The 20,568-nt window shown below is 29.9% G+C and overlaps 2 protein-coding genes across 3 annotated transcripts; one reads left to right on the forward strand and one right to left on the reverse strand.

Annotated features, from left to right (window-relative positions):
* The first annotated feature begins 14,211 nt into the window (after positions 1-14,211).
* LOC127241385 (alkaline/neutral invertase E, chloroplastic-like) lies at positions 14,212-17,664 on the forward strand. Of its 2 annotated transcripts, none has more exons than XM_051260406.1 (7): positions 14,212-14,414; positions 14,945-15,654; positions 15,975-16,140; positions 16,221-16,432; positions 16,513-17,006; positions 17,106-17,154; positions 17,239-17,664. In XM_051260406.1, the coding sequence occupies exons 2-7, from the start codon at positions 14,956-14,958 to the stop codon at positions 17,563-17,565; spliced, it is 1,947 nt and encodes a 648-aa protein (XP_051116363.1). In that variant the 5' UTR covers positions 14,212-14,414; positions 14,945-14,955; the 3' UTR covers positions 17,566-17,664. The 2 variants fall into 2 exon arrangements, with proteins under 2 accessions (XP_051116363.1, XP_051116364.1); XM_051260407.1 differs by having other exon boundaries at positions 14,975-15,654.
* LOC127241386 (pentatricopeptide repeat-containing protein At2g27610-like) lies at positions 17,430-19,813 on the reverse strand. Its single transcript, XM_051260408.1, has 2 exons — positions 17,654-19,813; positions 17,430-17,561 (listed from the first exon to the last, which is right to left on the reverse strand). Exon 1 carries the CDS (start codon positions 19,607-19,609, stop codon positions 17,675-17,677), a length of 1,935 nt encoding a protein of 644 aa, XP_051116365.1. The 5' UTR covers positions 19,610-19,813; the 3' UTR covers positions 17,430-17,561; positions 17,654-17,674.
* Between the last annotated feature and the right edge of the window lie 755 nt (positions 19,814-20,568).

Raw genomic sequence — 20,568 nt, forward strand, 5'->3', positions numbered from 1 at the left:
AAATCAGCACCATGCTGATTGGTTGAATCAGCACAAGATCCGCTACTAAAGAAATACTAATATAATATTGGCGGACAAAGATTTGAGTGAAGTTGTGAAAAAAATACCGAAAATACAATATAGTGTTCATATTGTATTGAAATATATATATATATATATCATATTTTCGGTCTATTATAAATTTTGGTACGGTATGATACAGTACCGTTGATTTTCGATATGATAATGATATAAAATTTTGAATAATGCAGTATATCATTATCATACCCAAGTTAACTATATATTACGACATCGATAGACAGATAGATATATCAATGTTTAGATATATAGGTAATACATTTTATGCTAGAATACCAAATAAAATAAAATAACTAAATATTAAAAATAAATGAATAATATTATATTTGTATTGTTATTTTTAACTATCAATTTAAATATTTTTAGTTATTTTTAGTATTCCATATATTGATAGTTTAGTATGTCCTTGATTTTTAATTAATTTTGTGGGATATAATTCTAGTTGGAGCTATGTTTTTTTCTCAAAATATTGTATTATACGAGACTCATTTAAAATACATTCAAAATCTTCAATTTTTATATTTTATTAGTCTCATAAGAAGGATACTATTTTTTATTTTTATTCGCTCAAAATAAGGATATCATTTTTTTATTTAGTAATTGTACTACCTCTCTAACATAATTAATACCCTTACAACTTCTAATATATTAGACAAATGACATTACTTTTATATCACACAATCTAATATGGACATTTTTGTCATTTCGCAGTAAACAAATATAATACTAATATTTAAAAATCTATGTGCAAAAAATAAATGTTACATTTCTTTGGAGATGGAGGTAGTATTTTATTTCAATAAACAATATATTTAATTAAGAACTCATCATTTATTTGTGAAATATTTTATGTTAATTATAAATAAATATTTATACTAATTTTTAATTATTTGTATTATATAAAATTTTATCATAGATAAAATAATATCCATGCTATATAGTACTTCTTCCGTCCTAGTTTAAAGTACATTTTTTACTATTTTCGTTTGTCTCTTTTCTAAGTATTAATTTCATAGTTTAGAAAAAGTAATCATATATTGATACCGAAATATCTTTGATTTTTATTAAATTACAAATATAACATTACATATATAATTACTTTATACAAAAAGTTAAAGAGCAAAAATGTCAAAAACTCTTGCACACTATTACTGACCAATGAAATACTATTATTTATTAATCTACTACAAAACCTCAGAAGGCCCAATTGAATTGAGACAGACGAAGTATATTTTATTAAAATAATTAAATGCATATTTTTAAAATTTTAAATCATATATATATTGCAGTATAAATTAAATATTAATTAAATAAATCACTCTCATCCTAATTTAACTTTCAATTCAAAAACTCAATCAGTAACTAAATGCAGTCTTATAGATGTGTTTTGGTTTTGATTTAAAATTGAGTGGTTTTTATTTAATTAGTATTTTGATATAATAAAAACATAAAAGAACACAAATTAGCACCGTAAGAAATTTTATACCATACCATATATTGTACCATAGATACCAATACCGATATTGTACTGAACTACTTGTATACCTTAATTCGGCATACAAAAAATTAGGCTATAAATATTTTATACCGATTAGTATCAACTTTTATATACTGATTTTTCGTTCTATAAAAATATTTTTTTATATTAAATATTATACTTAAACTATTATTAAAAATCAAATTCAATAAAATAAACGGTATTTTTTCTTTGTTCCGTAATTGCACCTCTAATTATTTTAGTCATGTAATTAAAATATGTCTTGAAATATATTTATAAGTGGAAAATTTTCAAACATTTGTTTTTTCGGCGCTAAAGATACTTGCGTGATACCCACGTAACACGCTGAAGGACAGGTATACACCAGACAAGCATTGCTACGTGGGTGCCAAACAGTTACTTTCACGGCCGTATAATCAAATGTAAGAAAATTTTCTACTTACGAACTATTTCAAATTAAATTTTAATTATAAAAATTAAAATAATAAAAAAGTCGATGACGACGGCACTTAAAAAAAAAAAAAATTATTTTAAAATAAAATAAAATAAAATAAAATAAAACTCTAGAAACACAAAGTGGCCATACATCTAAATTAAGTAAGTGATACATGGACCACTTTTATTACAATAACATTGGTGGCAACTTGACATGCAATGAATGCTTATAATTACTTGCCCATATTATTATTTTTATCTATTTATTATGAATAAAATTTTCCTTTTTAGTTAGGCCGACATTTATTTCCCGTCTAATTGGGATAAGATCTTTAATTTAATTGCACGTGAAGATATTTGAGACGGGGTGCATACGTGTTTAAATGAATATTTTTATTATTTCATAAGTATAATTTTTAATAAAATATTGGATACATTATTTTTTTAGTCTCATAACTGGTCTCCCTTATTATTATAGTCCTGTAAGTGGAACATATCGCAAACTAGTCCTATAAGTAGAAATTTTTTTTGTTGTTTTAGTCCTCCGACGCCGAAGATATCCGCGTGGTTCGGAAGCCACGTGTCCACCTGGTTCCCGCAGAAATTTTTTTTGTTGTTTTAGTCCTCCGACGCCGAAGATATCCGCGTGGTTCGGAAGCCACGTGTCCACCGGGTTCCCGCCAGATCAACGACACCTGACAGACATGTGAATTTTTTTTTTCATTTTTTTATATTTTTTAATTTTTTTTAATTTGACCAAATTAAAAAATTTAGAAAAAAAGCAAATAAAATTTAAAAAAAAAATTAAAAAATAAAAAAATAAAATAAAATCTACGTGTCTGCCAGGTGTTGCTGACCTGGCGGACACGTGGTTTCCGGCGAGCCACGTGGGCGTTTCCGGCGCCCGAGGACTAAAACAAGGAAAAATTTTCACTTATGGGACTAGTTTGCGACAGGCTCCACTTACGAGACTAAAATGATAAGGGAGTCCAGTTACGGGACTAAAAAAACAGTTTACCCTAAAATATTATGTTATAAATATTATTTTTTTCGTTCCATATAATTTGTCAATATTTTTTATTTTGATTCGTCCCACATAATTTGTAAACTTTTTTTCTAATTTTGATTATACACTTTAATCACATTTTAAATTTATACTTTATAATTTTTTAATCTTAATTAAACTATTTAATTATCTTAATATTATCTATAATTATTTTTACTAATAAACTCTTTAATTACTTACTAATTATATTTTATCTAAATTTTCGTATCTGTAGTAATATGCCATATTGCATGAGATGGAGGGAGTATTTTTTTCGTCTCACATATTATGTCACATTGCTATTGATTTATTTTGGTTCGTGTTGCATCTCTTATTTTATTATATATTTTTTTTAAAGAAAAATACACACTTTATCTATATTTTGAATTTATAAATTTTTAATTTTTTTTTTAATTTTAATTTAATTAAGAATTTCTTTTTTTACCATTTCAAATTCAACCAACGTAATTACTCATCAAATTTTTCTAGAAAAAATATACCGTTTTCTTTAGCAAGTATCACATTACAATATTATTTAAATAAAAACTTAATATAATAATTCATTTCAAATCAATTTAAAACAATAATCAAACAAAATTAGTTATATTAATTTATAATTATTTGTATTTTACTGTGACTATTTTTATTAATATTTTTTTTTTATTTACTAATTATGATACTTCTAAAATCCTATATTTGCGGTGTACCAGAAAAATTAAATGACACCGATGGAGTATTTAAATTAAAAATTTAGTGAAAGTTCTAAATTGAACACAAACCAAACAAAGCGGTAGTTTTATTCGATATTATGAATGAAAAATTTATGTTAAATATAAGAGTTCAATTTTCTTTGATTTTTAAAATATTTTTAGGCAAAATAGTATAAAACCCACCTCTGATTTCGGAATTTCCTAAAAACTCCATCGAGTCTTAGAATTTCATATTACCTACTCGCGGTTTCCAAAATATTGCATAATAAACCTTATTTATTAGTACTAAACGACGATCACAATTCACGCGCCTAAAATGTGACTTTTGATAAAGAAGAGTATGGTCGTTAGTACTTTACGTGTTGAGATGAGCATGGCTGAACAATACAACAAATTTTACAATTATTATACTATAGTGTGACAATATAACCCGATGAACAATTGTACGTGGACATATGAATTGCAATCACCGCTGAGTACTAACGAAAATAGTTTTTTTATGCAATATTTTTGGAACCGTGAATAGGTAATATGAAATTTTAGTACCATATGGAGTTTTCAGTGACTTCCGAAAATTACAGTAAAATTTTATTATGCAACTTCATGGTGTATGTGTGTGTGTGTTTTTTTTCCTCAAATAATAAAGAAAAAATTGTTCGGTCAACCCAATTTTTGATAAAATAAATTATTTTAATTTGTTTCAATATCATCTAACAATATATTTAAATAAAAAATCAAATAAAAAACTTAATTTAAACCAAAATCAAACAAAACTTTATATCTATAATTTATTTCACTAAAAGAATTAAAAAAAAAAGAAAGAGAAAAAAAAAACACAAAATGTTTTAAGAAGAAAATTAAATGATATACTAAACAAAATGAATTGATAACATAAATAATCACCCCCTCAAAAATTACTAGGCTAATAATATATTGGTAAATTATTTATTCAATCAATCTATTTCACTTCTCATTTTATATTGTTGAAACATTTTTTATATTTGATATATTTTGCTATGATTATTTACATTAGTTATTATTATTATTATTATTATTATTATATGTATGTATTCATTTTATACCATGTTTATAATTCGGATTTTAATTTGATTATTAACATAATTTATTTATTTTTTCATAGCATTGTAACTAGAAAAATTATCACATTGCACAAAATCTCCAAAAAATTGCAGAATACTTTCGTAAATTTTTAAAAATATTGCACCGAATTCTCTATTTTTTTTTTTTTTGGCAATATTTTTGAGAAGATAATAGAGTCTCATGCAACTTACAAATTGATTAAAAAAAAAATTGTGTAAAATTTTCAGCTGATAAGTAATTCCTCCAAATCTATGCAACCTATGTTTGATTGCCTCTAAATATATATATATATATATTTTATATATATATATATATATAACGTGGGAACTCACAACCGCTATTCTTTTGGTACGTTTTGAGTAAACCCCCGATCGAATCTAATAGTCTGTAAATTAGATTTGACAAAACAAATTACACTAGGCGAACCATGTGTGACAAGCAAGATTCGAAGACTTCAAAATTTAATGCAGTATATTGTAATTGTCATCGATACAGATATACTATTCAAAATCGTTGTGTTTGACCCCTCGACCCATCTATGCATTCTCCCGAAATTCTTGGAAGCCTTATCACCATGGCCCGTCTTCTAACACCGATACATATGTGAACTTTTAGACATCATTTTGAATGAAGTTATGACTTTTAATTCTCTTATGTCATGCCAACTCTATCGACCGACTTTGGGTATAGGTCACTTAACCAGGTCCAAAGTTCAAAATTTTTTAGATTCTTCGGGAATTTCTTTTGTTCAAAATATGTATACGTATATATAAAATAGATATTTTAAATATATATAATATTAAAATTTGTTTGATTGTATTTAAATTTAAAATTTTAATTTAATTTTAAAATATTTCTATATAATATTTTATTAAAAAAATTGTATCTTTTATTTTCAATAAAAGCAAACCAACCCAAAAAGTACTTACAAATAATAAGAAATTATTAATTTTATATTATTAATATATAACGTAATGTTTCTTCACATGAGGTTTGACTAAACTTGGTATGCGATTACTGTAGGTTTGGAAAGTGGCGCGGAATTCACTTAATTTTCTTATGTCCGACAGTTGCTGAAATGCTACAGTTTTTTTTATTTAAATTCGAAAAGTTCAAGGGTCTTATGCACGGCAATGCACAAGAACCTGTAATTATAATTATTTGATATTTATTTATATTATAATTTAATAAAATATATATAATATATATGTCATTTTGTAAAGAATAAAATTTTCTATAATACAAAATAAATAAAAATTTAAATATATATATATTGGGTACATTATAAATTCATAATCAGGTCGTACAATATAACTTTTATCAATTAAATTTAATACACATTTATATTATTTTATTCATTATTCATCAAATCTGTTAAAACTCCCAAAACCCCAACCAAACCCAAAACACAAAAAAAAAATAAAATAACAACAACAAAATTTAAACCCATTTCAAAATTCAAATAAAAACCAAACTCAAACCTAAATTCCCCCGAACCCCTCTAAAGAAACACACCCATAATTAAATAAGGAACTCACTTTTTATTTTCCGTAAGGGATGGCTTGGTGGTGTAGGAGTTGAACTTGTGACAATGAGGTCATGGGTTCTCAAACCCCCGATGCCTCAGGTCACCTGCCACACATGGTTCGCTTAATGTAACTTTTCCATCGGACCTGGTTTGCAGGGTATTCAGTCCGGTCGAGTTCCCACGTCGATCACTTTTTATTATTGCCCGGGTCCATTAAAATTCAAAACAGCCTTGCAACTATATGCCAACCACTACTAATTATTAGGGGTCAAGTTCTTGAGAATGATTGTGTTTCTTTCACATAATTCTTTCAAGTTGAATTCTGTTTTTTCTTTTTTTTTTTTTTAAAAGTAAATATATATTTTCTTCATAAAAATATTTATTTGAATATTATTTTAATGTCAAATGCAAATTAAATTTTCTCAAACAAAATCCAAAGAAACAATGAATTATCTGTTTGAGGTTCAGTCCCTAGTCATGAAAAAAGGAAAAACCAATGACAATTTTAAGTTTGTTTATTTTGTGTTTTTTTGGATGGATCTTTTATGTGAGAAATATAGAATTGTATTATTAATATAAAATAATATTTTATATTGAATTTGTTGAGCACAAAAAATAGTGGGTAGGGTTTTGAGAATGGGCGTACCAAATTAGGTTAAGATTTATTCAAAAGTTTAGTGGGCTTTCAAAAGTCCAAATATAGCTGCAATGACTTGGTCGAGTCAAACTTAAGGTCGGACGGAATAAGGTCGGGTAATGAAGTCAGACTTGGTCGGAACCTAATAAGGTCGGACTTTGAAGTCGGACCTGGTCGGGACAAATCCCAAAGGTCGGGCGTAAGAAGGTCGGACACTGAAGTCGGATCAAGTCCAAAGGTCAGGCATAACAAGGTCGGACACAAAATTGAGACGGTATGAGGTCGGGATTGAAGGTCGGGTGCGATAAGGACGGGCGCTGAGGTCGAGTATAATCATGCCGAGTTCGATGGTCGGGCACAGTTAGGTCTGCTATGGAGATAAGATAGTATAAGGTCGTGCGTAACAAGGTCGGGCAGTGAAGCATTTAATCTGCAGGCGAGGTGAGAGGGCAGTTCCTGATAGTGGAGGGTGGCTTCAACTGACGAGCGGTTTTTGAAGGTCGGACGTGATAGGACGGTTGATACACGTGTCAATAGAAGAGAACTTTTGGGGTGGTTAATAGCGGTTATGGTAACCGACCAGACAGCGGTTCGAACCACCTCTTCAAGGGGTTATTTAAGGATTTCGTACTGTTCGAAAAAGGCATCTTCAACTTACAAAAATTCAAGATAATTACTTTTGGGGATCACCACTTTATTTTCCAGTCTTTTATTTTATTTTTCCTATCTTATTTTATGTATTCTACGGTGTTTAGAGATCCCTAATCTCAGACACTCATCTATCAAATTCGAAGATATTTCTCTATTTTCGAATTTTACTTTTTATTGTTAAAAAAATACATCAACCGAATTATTATCTTTTTATGAATAAATAAAATATACATATTATATTAATATATGTATATTATATTTTTTTAATAATATTTATAAAAAATTATATCACCTAAGAATACTACGCGGATAAACCTTTTATTTCAACTCTAACTCTAATTCATTTTAGAATATTTTGCTCCGATCCTATCTCCTTTCGGAATTTCTGAATGTTTCTAATAGATATTGTCGCCGAAATTTTCGATATTATTGCTGAATATTTTTCGAAATATCATGGACGTGTTTGGCAATTAGCCGATAGCTATTAGCTGTTAGCTGATTTAATTAGCCGATTTGACTAGCTGATTCGATTAGCTGGTTATATTAAAATATTTGGTAAAACAACTGTTTGATATTAGCTGTTTATACGTAAAATGACAATTGAGGACATTTCTATTTTATTTTTGTTTCTAATATATTCAATTATATTCTTTTGAGTTTATAATGTTTAAAATTTTTTGTTATTAGTTATTGAAAGTTGTAAAAGTGTTATAAAAGTATTTATTTTTATTACAATTATATTTAAAAATAATATATTTTTATTAAAATATATAAATAGTTTTTTTCTATTGAAAATGATATAAAATATAAAATAATAAATTTTTCGTGTATATATTTATTATGTTAGTTATCGATTAGTTCATTATATTAAAATTTTCAATAAATTTAATTTATTTTTAGTATAAAATTTATATAATGCAACTTTAATAAAAAAAATAAATTATTAATATTTATATTTTCTATATTATGTTGATTTTAATAAATTTATATATTTTACAATTAAAATAATTTTTATATAAAAATTAATTATTTTAAATTTATAAAAGTAAAACTATAATATAATAAAATATTCTAATATAATTAATAAATAATCAAAATATATTTATTTGTGTAAAATGTATAATAAATTTTTAAAGGCATATAAGGAATAAATTTTTTTTTACAGAAAAAACTATTTGAAAACGCTGGGTAAGTTAGCTTTTCAGAAATTAGTTTTTTGAGTCCAAAAAGCTATTCCAAAGAGCTAATTTACCAAACACTTAAATTAATTTTTTGACTGATCAAACAGTTAAAAGCTGTTCAATAAGCTAGAAGCTTTATTTGCCAAACACCCCATATCTAATTCTTTTATATATAAATATTATATCAAATATCTATTTTATCTTGATAAATAAATTCTCAACTTCACCAAATTTTATGTTTTATTGCATAAATGATTAGAAAATTAATATTGTATCAAATAATTATTTTATTTGAATAAAAAAAAATTATTTTTCACCAATTTCTTATGTTGTATATCTCATAGGTACATAAATGAGAAAAAAGAATCTAAATATCCAAAAGAGACACAGCCTTTAACTTCGGCATGGTCTGCAATTATAGAAGGCCCAGTCCATTAGACTTTTTTTTTTAAAAAAAAGTAATAATTATAAAAAATTATAATTTTAGATTAGTTCCTCTAATAGTGCACATTTGGATATTTGCAAATACATAAGTATTTGGTATTCAAATTGAATCGAATAATTACTCAAAAATGTGAATGGTATTCGAATTGAAATTTCTGATTAACAAAAATAATTGTAGTATTTACAAATAATTTGAATCGAATCGAATTTAAAAATATATATATTAAAAAGTAATTAAACTTGCAATTGCACAAAAATATTTACAAATATTTTGAATCGAATCTGAACCAAACCTAATGAGAATATAATATAATAATTAATATAAAATTTAAAATATACTAATATATTATAATCAATTCGGTTAATCACACCAAAAAAAATATTAAAAATCGAAATCGCATCGAACTGAACCGAAGAACATAAGAGAACTGTCGGCCCCGAAAATTCGCTTAAACACCTAATAGCAGCAATATCTCAACATTTAGAATAAAAACAGAAAAAAATTGAATAACACAAACTCGCTATTTGCTAGATGAGCTGATTAAGAATGCACATACTGGTGACAAAGAAGAACATAAACACAAAATAATTGTTAACTAAGTTCGCTCATCAATGAGTTATGTCTGGGGGTTCCAACTAAGGTAAGATTCACTATCAAAGCAGTCGAACCATAAAGTTTCATATATACAATTGTGATCCGTTTGGATTGACTTAAAAAATTAAACAGAAGCCAAAAGTAGTAGAAGCAGAAGTAGAAGTCAAAAGTAGAAGCAGTTCGGATTTTTATTTGGATGAATCATTATAAAAACAACTGTTTAGATGTAATAAAATTGAAAATACTTTCAAACGGTTAAAATTACGCAAAAGTATATGCTTGCAAATATTACAGATATTTTCAGTTAATCGAAAATTTTTGTTCGAATACGACTCGCAGTTTCGGATATTTATTCGATTCGATTTGATTTGGATATCAAACACCAACATATTTGCAAATAAGTGAACTGTGTCCATCCGTAATTAATACGTACACGTATAACATTCTCATTACCGTATATATAATAAAAAAACCTGGGCAACAAACAAAAGACGCTTGTGTGCATATGAAAATAAGTAGGAAGTTACAATACGTTGAGCCATGTTCTAGAAATATGGTGCATACATCTTTAAAAATTCAGTAGTATTTTTTTTTTTAATTTTATTTTATTTTTATAAATATCACATCAAATATTAATTTATTTTTTTTTTACAATTTTTAATTTTTTCAAAAGTCCAAAATTTCTAAAACTATAGTCTTATTGTGTTGGGTACGAGATTTAAAAAATATTGATATTATATTGGTAGTTGATAAAAAGTAAGAATAAATGACTTTTTTGTCCTTGTGAGTATGTTAGTGTAAAAGTAGTGGCAATTGTGTAATAATGATGAAAAAAAGTAGGGATAGTTTTACGGTGATATGGTTATTTATGAAAATGAAACTATTGTTTTAGAACAAACAAAAATGGTAAATAAGACTATTGTATTAGGACGGATGGAGTATTATGTATTTGTAAGTTGTATTTTTTTTTTAATTTTTTTATATATATGTTGTAAATTTATATACAATGTGCTGTTTAATATTTTCTCCGTCCAATTTATGTTGTTTTAATGTATATTTGCATGATTGTTAATTAATTATTTTTTATTATAAATTGACAAATTTATTATTTATGGCAAGATATAAATTAAAAGTAATAAATAAATGAAATGTAAAAAAAAGTAAAATTTATGTTTTAAAAAAATAATACTAATGGTTGGACGACTCAAATAAAAAAATAAAATATTTCATCCATCTGCCTCTAAGGGTCACATTTACGTTTTGCTTAATTGTACTTCATATTAAAAATATTCTTATATTTGTGTATATATATATATTTTTTGTATAAATGACATTTTATTAGTATTATAAGACACTAATGAAAATATTTCTGTATTTTTTTTCTTAATTTATACTACTTTTTGATATAATAATTAATATTTAAAAATTTACATGCAAAAAGTAAATGAAACATTTATAATCGGCGAAGATAATATTAGTTTATGGACGAAAAAATATATGTACTATTGTACTATTATAACAATGTTGATTTTATTTAAACAGTTCCGTAACCGTCACATGATCACATTTATATTTTGCTTTATTATATTTAATATTAAAAATATTTTTATATTTTTATAATTTTTTTTACAAACGTTCTTCTATTAGTATTATAAGACATTGATAGAAATATTTTTGCAATTTTTCTTAATTTGTACTATATTTTGATATAATAATTAATATTTAAAGATTAATACACAAAATCTAAATGAGATCTTTAAAGCCGGACGAAGGTAGTATAAGTTTTATTTATTATCTAAATTTTCTAAAAAATATATTTTTGTAAGAGTATCGTTTATATTAAAAATAATACTTTCATATTAAATTATTTATTTTTTTAATGAATATATATTATATATTATGTGAATATATATATATGTATATATTTAATTGAAAAATATGTAAAAAATTTTTTTTTATGAAAACACACACTAATGTCTAAAACTTTTTATTTTTTTATTTTTTTACTTTTTATAATTATCATATTCAACATATATTTCATAAAAAAGATATCAAAATATATTTGTATTTTAATTTTGAGGTAATATAATTTTTTGAATGAGGGCATTAATATTTTCTACTTATACAAAATTGTGAAATTGTAAGTTAAATAAATTATTATTTTTAAGTAAATGTTATTATTTGTTTATGCAAAAGGATCATGTGTTGAATTTTTAATTTCAGCACTTGTGCTAAATGCTTTTAAAAATCTATCATCTCTAATTTATATAATTAAATAATATAATTAATATAAATATATATCAGTTGTTTTTAACTATTCAAAGTGTTGAAATTAGTAATTTAGCACATGAACCTTGTTGTTTACTGATATATTTTTACTGTCATAAAAAAATATTTATTTTTTTCATAAACAATATTATCAAATTTTTTAATAAAAATTATATTAAAAAATTATATTATTTTTAATATTTTTTATGAAAAGATAAAAATACAAGTTAAAAACTGTATCAAAACACTTGAGCCTATTTATTGGTAATAAAATAATTATTTATTTTTTCATATTTGAGTAATTTAGCTTTAAATACAAATTTGTTTAGTTGTAACAAAAATTTGTATTCATTCAATAATTATTTATTGATATGTTTTTCTTTTTTTTTTTTTTAGAAATATTACTAAAAATACAAAATATATATCTATATATACACAATGTATAATATATGTTAAAGAAATTAAGAATTTTATATAAAATATTATTTTTTAAATTACTTAACATAAAAATACATATATAAAATGTACTATTTAAATATTACTCCATCTGTTCTAAATAATTATGATATATATATTTTTGTTAGTTCAATAAATTTATACATAATTTATTTATAATAAATAATTTTATATATTTATAATTTTATTATTCCATATTATAATTTTATTGTTTAATGTTTAACAAATAATCCAATTTTCTAGTTATTTTTCTATTTATTATGTTGCTTATTTATTATTTTTAAAAATATTTTTTTATAATAATCTTTTTAATTTTTACCTATTTCACTCTTAAAATTAAAATACTACTTCCACTGTCAAAGTTCAAGACTAAATTTTTTATTTGCCATTTCAGTCCGAAGTCAAAACTTTTTATATATATTTTTTTAAATTATTAACTAAATACTAAAATACCTCTATTTTTTATTTTTTCACATTATTTTTATTTTAATATTAAAGGCCAAATAAATATTATACTACTTTATTAAATTTCATATCTATAAGATACTAATATTACTTAAATTCGCGCGCAAAAGTTGAATGCGAAACTTATCACCGGACAAAGAGAATATTATTCTTTAGTTTTCTTATCTAAACAATATGACATGAAGAGTTTCAACAAAAAGAATATTTAAGTATAATTGCTAATAAATAGTATAAAAAAAGAGTTTCTTTAGAGAAAAAAATTTGTGAATATTCTGAAGTAATGCAAATTTTAAAATAATAAAAAATTAATATTTAATATAATATTTTGTAAAAAAATATTATTTAATAAAATACTTTTGTTGCAATTCAATGTATTTGTTTTATTGTTTTTGTTTATTTCACGCAAAAGTATTATAGTCTATATATAAATATCAAAATAATTTTTTTTTTTTTAAAAATATATTTTTACTTATAAAAACAGAAATATAAATATAAAATTTATATTAATCAATAAAATACTACTCTCTCTCTCCGTTTTGCATAATTTGTCTATATTTTTTTATTTCGTCAGTCCACATTATTTATCCTTTCTATTTTCAAAAATATAATTATATACTATAATCATATTTAAACTTTGAATTTTATAATTTTTTTAATTTCAATTAAACTATTTAGTTATCTTAATATTAATTTATAATTATTTTTATTAATATATTTTTTAATTACTTATTAATTATATTTTACCTAAATTATCCTATTTACAAGGGTGTGTTTGTTTGGGGGATTGGATTGAATTTACATTATTCATTCAATTTTTTTCCCCAAAATCATCAAATTAAACACATATTTTTCATTTTTTATATTATACTAAAAATCAATTTTACATTCAAAATATCACGTCATCATCTATTTATATCACATCATACAGTTATTCAAATTAAAAATTTTTAATATTCAAACGAAACGGAGAAGATATTACTACAATAAAAGCAGTAATTTTTGAAAATATTGAAATAGTACCAAACAATAGAAGTAAATTTTAAAAATATATCGAAGTAGTACCTAACATTCGAAATTGTTTGTCTAAACCCGTTGCCGTATCGGAGCATTGGTGGACAAAAACAGAACCTTGGGATGGAAACTTCACGAATCTACTTTCGAAACGGCTTTTCTGTGATCGATGCATCACATGTCGTCGCATCGTATATGTACCGTCCACTGATCCCACCCACTTATTGGTCCTTTTCCTCAATCTTGACCGCCTTTCTTTCGATTATTTTGCATAATCCTCGTCTTCCCCAGGATCCCATCGCCATTGTTAGGTAAATTCTGATCTTGATTACGTCTCCCTCTCCGTTTTATGTATAATTCATTTATTGTTTGTTTTGATGACTTCGATGATATATCTGCTGTCTGAGAAATGGAATTCGCCGACGAAATTGTCTCTTAATTGCGATTAAAAGCTTCGGTGGATTGTGTGGTTGTGTTGGTGGATATGTTCCTCTAAGAATTTTGGTATTTCACAAACCCTAGAAGATATGATTGCGAAAAATTTGGGGAGTTTGTTCAATTGCAGGATAATTTGAGTGTTGTTCTGTGTATTCGTATGGGTCATTGTGTTCAAGTAACTCTAGACATCGATTTAATCCTTCCTAAACCTCGACGTCATTAATCTTCTCTCGATAGCTCCAATTTGATCAGTAGTTCAATTGCATCAGTTTATCGAATAGTTATATCATGTAGAAGTGTTGTTTTTGTTCATTTTCATCTCTACCCTATGATTTTCAAATTAGTCGAAAATCATTTCGAAGTGAGTTATTTTGAATTGCCTATGGTGCTGTTTGTAAAACAGGTATATTGCTAATGGCTGTTGCTGAAACAGTGATGCAAGTATGCAATGGGGCTGGACCCTGCCACATTAGTTGTAATCCTCGGCTAAAATTGCAGTCATCTTCTGTTTCGCGATCTTCTGTAATATGTAAAAGGAGACGAGCTGCGACTCGTTTCAAAGTTGTCGACAGATCATATCCTCAAAGTGATATTTATTGGTTTCCTAGAGCTTCCGGCATCAATTTTGACTCCGATCGCTATTTAGGAAGTTTCAAATGCAGCTGCCAAAGAGCCGAGAGCTCGAACAGGCTAGCTTCCGATGATGGGAGCCAGAATGAAAAATTATATGTGAATAAGGCGAAAGAGTACGGTACAGGAAATGGCGACATATTCAATGTTTTAGATTCGGAGGTCAGCAGAGAGTCCAGCTCAGGAAAGGAGGGGTGTTCGCCTAACGGTAATGTTGCAAAGCATGGAGCCAAACGAGAAACCAAGCAAAAGGACGGTTCCAAATCTGTCGAGGATGAAGCATGGGAGCTGCTGAAAGAATCCGTTGTATATTATTGCGGTAGTCCTGTGGGTACGATTGCTGCGCAGGACCTGACTAGTTCCAGTGTCCAGAACTACGATCAGGTCTTCATCCGCGATTTCATTCCTTCGGGAATTGCCTTTCTGCTTAAGGGGGAGTACGAGATCGTCCGTAACTTCATTCTTCACACTCTTCAGCTGCAGGTAAAACTCTCCCATTGTTTGTGCGTTTTAGTTTTTGGATTTGGATTTTTGAATAGTAAAAAGTTGAATTTGAATAGTTGCTTGATGTGAAATAAATATAGATTGATGTGATGTTTTGAATGTAAAATAAATTCGTAGTATAATATAAAAAAAAAAGTGATTGTTTGATATGATATTTTTTAAGGAAAAAAAAGAATTTGAATAGTAAAAACCTGTGGTAAAACCCACAAAAGAATACAACCTGATTGTTTAACAAAATGTGCCCGGGCATTGCAGCAATATGATCGCTGGAAAAGTTTTAACAATGGTTAGATTTGCAGAGCTGGGAGAAAACCATGGATTGCCATAGCCCCGGACAAGGGTTGATGCCGGCTAGTTTTAAGGTACGAACAGTGCCTCTTGATGGGGATGACTCGGCTACAGAGGAGGTACTCGACCCTGACTTTGGAGAAGCTGCGATTGGTCGTGTTGCGCCTGTTGATTCTGGTACCTTTGGATGTATTTTCATCGATCAAATATGATGCGTTGATCATTTTATATCGAATGTTTTTTGATGATAATTTCAGGGCTGTGGTGGATTATCTTGTTAAGGGCGTATGGAAAATGCTCGGGGGATCTGTCGGTTCAGGAACGAGTAGATGTTCAGACCGGAATCAAGATGATCCTTAGGCTATGCCTTGCCGATGGTTTCGATATGTTCCCTACGCTGCTCGTAACCGATGGCTCGTGCATGATAGATCGCCGGATGGGAATACACGGTCATCCTTTAGAGATTCAAGTAAGTCAGGACGAGTTATTTTACGTGACCTAATAACAAATTTATTACTTAGGTACTTGTTCGGGTGAATTTGACTGCAGGCACTGTTCTATTCTGCGTTACTATGTGCTCGGGAAATGCTTGCTCGGGAGGATGGATCAGCTGACCTTACCCGAGCATTGAACAATCGCCTCGTCGCGCTGTCATTTCATATCAGGGAATACTACTGGATTGACATGAAAAAACTCAACGAGATTTATCGTTACAAGACTGAAGAATACTCGTTCGATGCTGTTAACAAATTCAACATCTACCCCGACCAAATTCCTCCATGGTTAGTCGAATGGATGCCTAACAAAGGGGGCTATTTAATCGGAAACTTGCAGCCTGCGCATATGGACTTCCGGTTCTTCTCTCTCGGGAATTTGTGGTCCGTTGTCAGCAGCCTCGCGACGTTGGATCAGTCGCATGCCATATTGGATCTTGTCGAAGCGAAATGGCTCGATTTGGTAGCGGATATGCCGTTTAAACTTTGCTATCCGGCTCTCGAAGGCAAGGAGTGGCAGATCATAACCGGATTTGATCCCAAGAACACGTACGTTATTAAAAAGATCGATCATCCTTTAGCCATTCTTTAGCCCGTCAGTTGATCATTTGATACCGTGTTATAACTTTTTCGGATATCCTTCTGCAGGCCGTGGTCGTATCACAACGGGGGTTCCTGGCCGACTCTTCTTTGGCAGGTAAACATCGTTCCCGTATGATCTACCGAGCCATTGACATTGTCGAGTATTTTAAAATACGCGACCTCATTTGCTTCTGCGCAGCTCACCGTCGCTTGCATCAAGATGAACAGACCCGAGATCGCGGAAAAAGCTGTGGAGATTGCCGAGAAGCGAATATCAAAAGACAAATGGCCTGAATATTACGACTCCAAGAAGGCCCGATTCATCGGGAAGCAGTCTCGGCTATACCAGACCTGGTCTGTTGCGGGCTACCTCGTCGCGAAACTTCTCCTCGCCAACCAGAGTGCGGCCAATATGTTGATCACCGAAGAGGACTCCGAGCTCGTTAACGCCTTCTCTTGTGCTATCAGTTCGAGTCCGAGGAGAAAGCGCCGGCACAAGAGATCCGAGAAGACTTTTATCATCTAAGGATAATACGATTAACGTTTACGGAAAGGTTAGACAGCGATGTATAGATTGAATCGACTCAAATCCGAGTATGAATGATTAGAAATACCTCGTCCGTTCGATCTTCTCGTCAAGTCCAACTACACGCAGCCTCCTTTCCGAGTATCGATTCTCTGACTTGCGAGGCTTCGTTCCACATATTCGAATCGGCGTAAACCTTAGACAGCATGACTCGAGCAGATGCATCATTCGGATCTATGGTTAAAATTTTCTGAGCAGCGTATAAGCCCAACTCCAAGTCGTTATTAGCCACGCACCCGGATAAAAGAGATCGCCAGACGACGTTATTCATACCCACGGGAGAGTTCGTCATGAACTCGTAAGCTTCTCTCGTTCGACCTTTTCGCGACAACAAAGTGACGATACAAGCGACGTGATCTGCCCTCGGTTTGACGCCGAAGTCCTTCGCCATCGAACCGAAATGGGCCAATGCGCCCTCCAAATCTCCGGTATGTCCTAAGGCAGACAATACTCCGACGAACGTGACGTCGTTTGGTCTTACTCCATTCGTCACCATAGCACCATAGATTTCCAACGCTTCTTTCCCCGATCCGTACTGCGCGTAGGCGGTGATCATCGTATTCCACGATACGATATTCTTGTTGGGAAGGATGTCGAAGACTGTCCGAGCATCTTTCAATCGCCCGCACTTAGCGTACATATCGACGAGAGCGCTTCCGACTACGATGTTAGAATCCAATCCGGGCTTTACGACGCGGCAATGTGTTTGCTTCCCCCACGCTGCTGCGGGTAACTCGCCGCATACGTTCAACAGGCTCGAAAACGTGTAAACGTTGGGCTCGAATCCATCCGAAAACATGCTCCGAATCACCATAATCGCTGCTTCGTAGCGACTCAAGTTTACACATCCCGCTATCAAAGCATTCCAACTAACAATCTCGCGCGCATCCATACTGCGGAAAACTTCGAAAGAATCATCGAGACGATCAACTTTCGCATAAAAATCCAACACCGAGTTTGAAACAAAAGTGAACGAGTCGAATCCCGCCTTTACAATCGAGCAATGAAGCTGCATTCCACCTTCGACATCCTTCTCCTTCCCGAGCGCCCCAAGTGCAGAAACAAACGTCTGCTCGTTCGGTTTTAGTCCAAAACAATGCAACTCGCGGAAAAGACTAATTGCCTCCGCATTTTCCCCGAGATGGACACAACCTCCAATTAGAGCAGTCCAAGCCGTCACATTGATTCGATTCGCCTCGCGCAATGCCCTTTTCGCCAACTCCAAATCGCCACATCGACCGTAGAAATGAACCAAATTAGTGACAACGAATTGATCCATCTCGACTCCTAGCTTGACGGCGAGGCATTGAACTTGCATTCCGAAGTCTAAAAACTCCAATGCAGCGCAAGTGCCCAACACGGTCCCGTAGGAAAACTCGTTAACGCCGACACCCATTCTTAAAGACCTCAAGAAGATCCTCAAACCTTCCTCATTTTCCCCACAACGGACGTAGCTCGACATAAGGGACACCCAACTAACTGTGCCCGGATCATGTATGGTGTCGAACACTACCCGAGCCGACCTCAACAGCCCGCATTTTCCGTAGAAATTAACCAAGCAATTCTTTACAAAGTTATTAACAGCTTCCCCTGTCCTGTAGATTCTTCCATGGATCTCTTTCCCACATGCCAATGCCTCCATTTGAGCACAAGCTGAAATGGCAGCAACGTAGGTGTAATCATTGGGATCGATTCGGCTTTCGAGAACCATTGATCTGAAGCAATTCAAGGCTTCTTCTGAGATTCCAATTTGGGAATACGAAGAGATCAGGGACGTCCAAGATACGACGTTTCTCTCAGGCATTTGATCGAACACCTTCCGGGCATAGTCAATGCAGCCGATCTTCGAATACATTGCGAGTAAATGATTATCAGTTTGGACATCCGCCCGCCGCCCCGAAAGGATGATCTGAGCATGGATTGCTTTGCCATTGATGGTCGAATTCTTCTCCGAGAATCGTCGAAGGAGGCGGGACAGTGACATGGGGAAAATGGGTTCTTGTACATTCGTGGCAAGGCCTCACAAATCACAATATTTAACACTAACAATAAATTAATGGGCTAAAAAAACACAGTACACTTGGGTGCGTTTTCATTTTTTTATTTTAATTATTCTGGGATTTATATTTATATTTAAATAGTGATTATATTTATATGTAAAGAACCTAAAAAGAAAAAAAAATCAGAAAGAACCGAAACGTAATTAGGAGTGGGCGTTTGAATAGGGTAGTTCGGGTCCGACCTCACTCGATCGGGTTCGGATTAATTGGGTCGACGTTTGGTATCCAATCAAAAAGTTGGATCGGGTATCGGATATGAAATTTTGCACCCGAAATCCAATCGGGTATCTAATTTTCTTTTTATTTAAATAATGGATGTTGTAAATTTATATTTGTATGCTAAAATCCTTTTATATCACTATATATATTATACTTACACGAGAATTTATAAGGAGTATAATTCGTAAATAATTAATAATATATTATGGAAATTTCATAAAATGAAGACGAGATAAATAAAGACACAAGAATACAATAATTTAGTTACCATTTCGATCAAAATGATCTACGTCTGAGAGTGCTGTTAAATTAAAAATTTTACTATGATATACGCAGACACATTAAATTGAAAATACTTGATATTTATAACCTAGCAAACCGTAGGACCATACCAATTATATCTCGAAATCTAAGATTTAATATGAAAATCATATCCCTATAGTTTAGGATATAATCACGCTTCATATCCCAACAATTTCGCACTTGAAAACTGACATCTCTCACCTTCATATTTTACTTCATCCGCGATGACAGTGTCAAGCCTATTTCTTCACTCATCGAGGCCAATTGAGGTTGAAACCTCAATTCATCTAAGGTCATCACCTTAGGTTGTCTTTCAAAATTGTTCATAAATCGGATCACTACTCCCACTGCACGTGTTTTT

Source organism: Andrographis paniculata, unplaced genomic scaffold (assembly GCF_009805555.1).
Source record: "Andrographis paniculata isolate CXL003 unplaced genomic scaffold, ASM980555v1 Contig82END, whole genome shotgun sequence".
Lineage (NCBI taxonomy): Eukaryota > Viridiplantae > Streptophyta > Magnoliopsida > Lamiales > Acanthaceae > Andrographis > Andrographis paniculata.

Coding starts and splice junctions, on each gene's coding strand:
- LOC127241385 (XM_051260406.1), top strand. CDS start 14,956: ATGGCTGTTGCTGAAACAGTGATGCAAGTATGCAATGGGGCTGGACCC. Junction 15,655..15,974: donor TTCACACTCTTCAGCTGCAG/GTAAAACTCTCC, acceptor TTAGATTTGCAG/AGCTGGGAGAAAACCATGGA. Junction 17,155..17,238: donor GGCCGACTCTTCTTTGGCAG/GTAAACATCGTT, acceptor GCTTCTGCGCAG/CTCACCGTCGCTTGCATCAA.
- LOC127241386 (XM_051260408.1), bottom strand. CDS start 19,609: ATGTCACTGTCCCGCCTCCTTCGACGATTCTCGGAGAAGAATTCGACC.